General features: G+C 44.9%; 1 protein-coding gene across 1 annotated transcript; it reads left to right on the top strand.

The window, feature by feature from the left end:
• Positions 1–429: 429 nt before the first annotated feature.
• On the top strand, positions 430–972 carry LOC110035777 (RNA-binding protein 38-like; the record flags this gene model as incomplete). Its single annotated transcript, XM_020740067.1, is given in 1 exon segment — positions 430–972. A coding segment is annotated over 1 exon segment (200 nt), but the record flags the coding sequence as incomplete, so codon positions are not given.
• Positions 973–1,139: the final 167 nt, after the last annotated feature.

The following is a 1,139-nucleotide window of genomic DNA, read 5'->3' as shown; positions in this document are numbered from 1 at the left end:
GCCCTAGTCTAGACAGCCCGCTCACGCAGCTTAAGGTGATACAATCTCTTACGAGATACTGCCCGAACATACAAACCCGCACATGACAGTCTCTATCGTCGCGCACACAACCGAAGCCCCTGCACACAATCTCTTACTTCCTAGCAAAGCAATCTTGTAGCCTTTCCACACCCCCAAAGGCTTTCCATTTTGCTGAGGATGATGAGAAAACGACCGGAAACATGTAGCTCATGATGTGCATAACGGAGAGAGATGGTTCGCCCAAATACCCCCCCAATAATGTAATGGGGGGGCACAGTGTGGTGGACCCCAGAACATGATTCATATCTATCTGTCTCATGTCATTGACACATGGGCGATTGGCCCGCAATCTACACTTCATTATAATACATAATCTCCTGTTAATTAATTAATACCCCCGCTCCACTGGCTCCTTTTGCAAGCTAAGCTCTGAACTGTTCCTCCTCTTATTTCTTTCCTTATTTTAATACAATACCACGTTGATTCCCCTGTTTATTAATGGCCAAGAGGGAGAGGAGAGAGAGAGAGAGACAGAGCAAGCCTTTGTTTTGTGCAGATCTTCTCTCCAGTTCCCTTAATTAGTTACCGTTAATTTGTCCTCTCTTCTCTTCTTCTTCTTCCTTTCTTCTAATGGAAGAGGAAGAGGAGGAGAGGTGGAGGGAGAGAGGAAGAGTAGTGGATGCTTTTGTCTTCTTTGCTTAAGAGAGAAGAGATAGAGAGAGAGAAAGAGTAGAGATAGAAAGAGAGGGACATGGCGAGTGGAGGGAACAGTCCGCAGTATTATAGGTCGAGGTTTGGGGACACGACTTTGACGAAGGTGTTTGTGGGAGGATTGGCGTGGGAGACTCCGACGGAGGAACTTCGCCGTTATTTTGAGCCCTACGGAGAGATTTTGGAGGCCGTTATAATAACCGATAAGAACACCGGCAGATCAAAGGGCTATGGATTTGTACGTTCTCCTTTCTTCATCTCTCTCTCTCTCTCTCTCTGTCTCTATCTCTCTCTCTCTTACTCTGTCTCTCTCTCTATCTCTCTCTCTCTCGATATGGAAACATGTAGACATGTAAAAATATTTTGACAAGCCATATTTCATGATAAATCAATGAAAATAATTACAT

Source organism: Phalaenopsis equestris, unplaced genomic scaffold (genome assembly GCF_001263595.1).
Source record: "Phalaenopsis equestris unplaced genomic scaffold, ASM126359v1 Scaffold199813, whole genome shotgun sequence".
In the NCBI taxonomy this organism is placed as follows: Eukaryota; Viridiplantae; Streptophyta; class Magnoliopsida; order Asparagales; family Orchidaceae; genus Phalaenopsis; species Phalaenopsis equestris.
The sequence above is the reverse complement of the archived record's forward strand: the minus strand, read 5'-3'. Positions and strand labels throughout refer to the sequence as shown.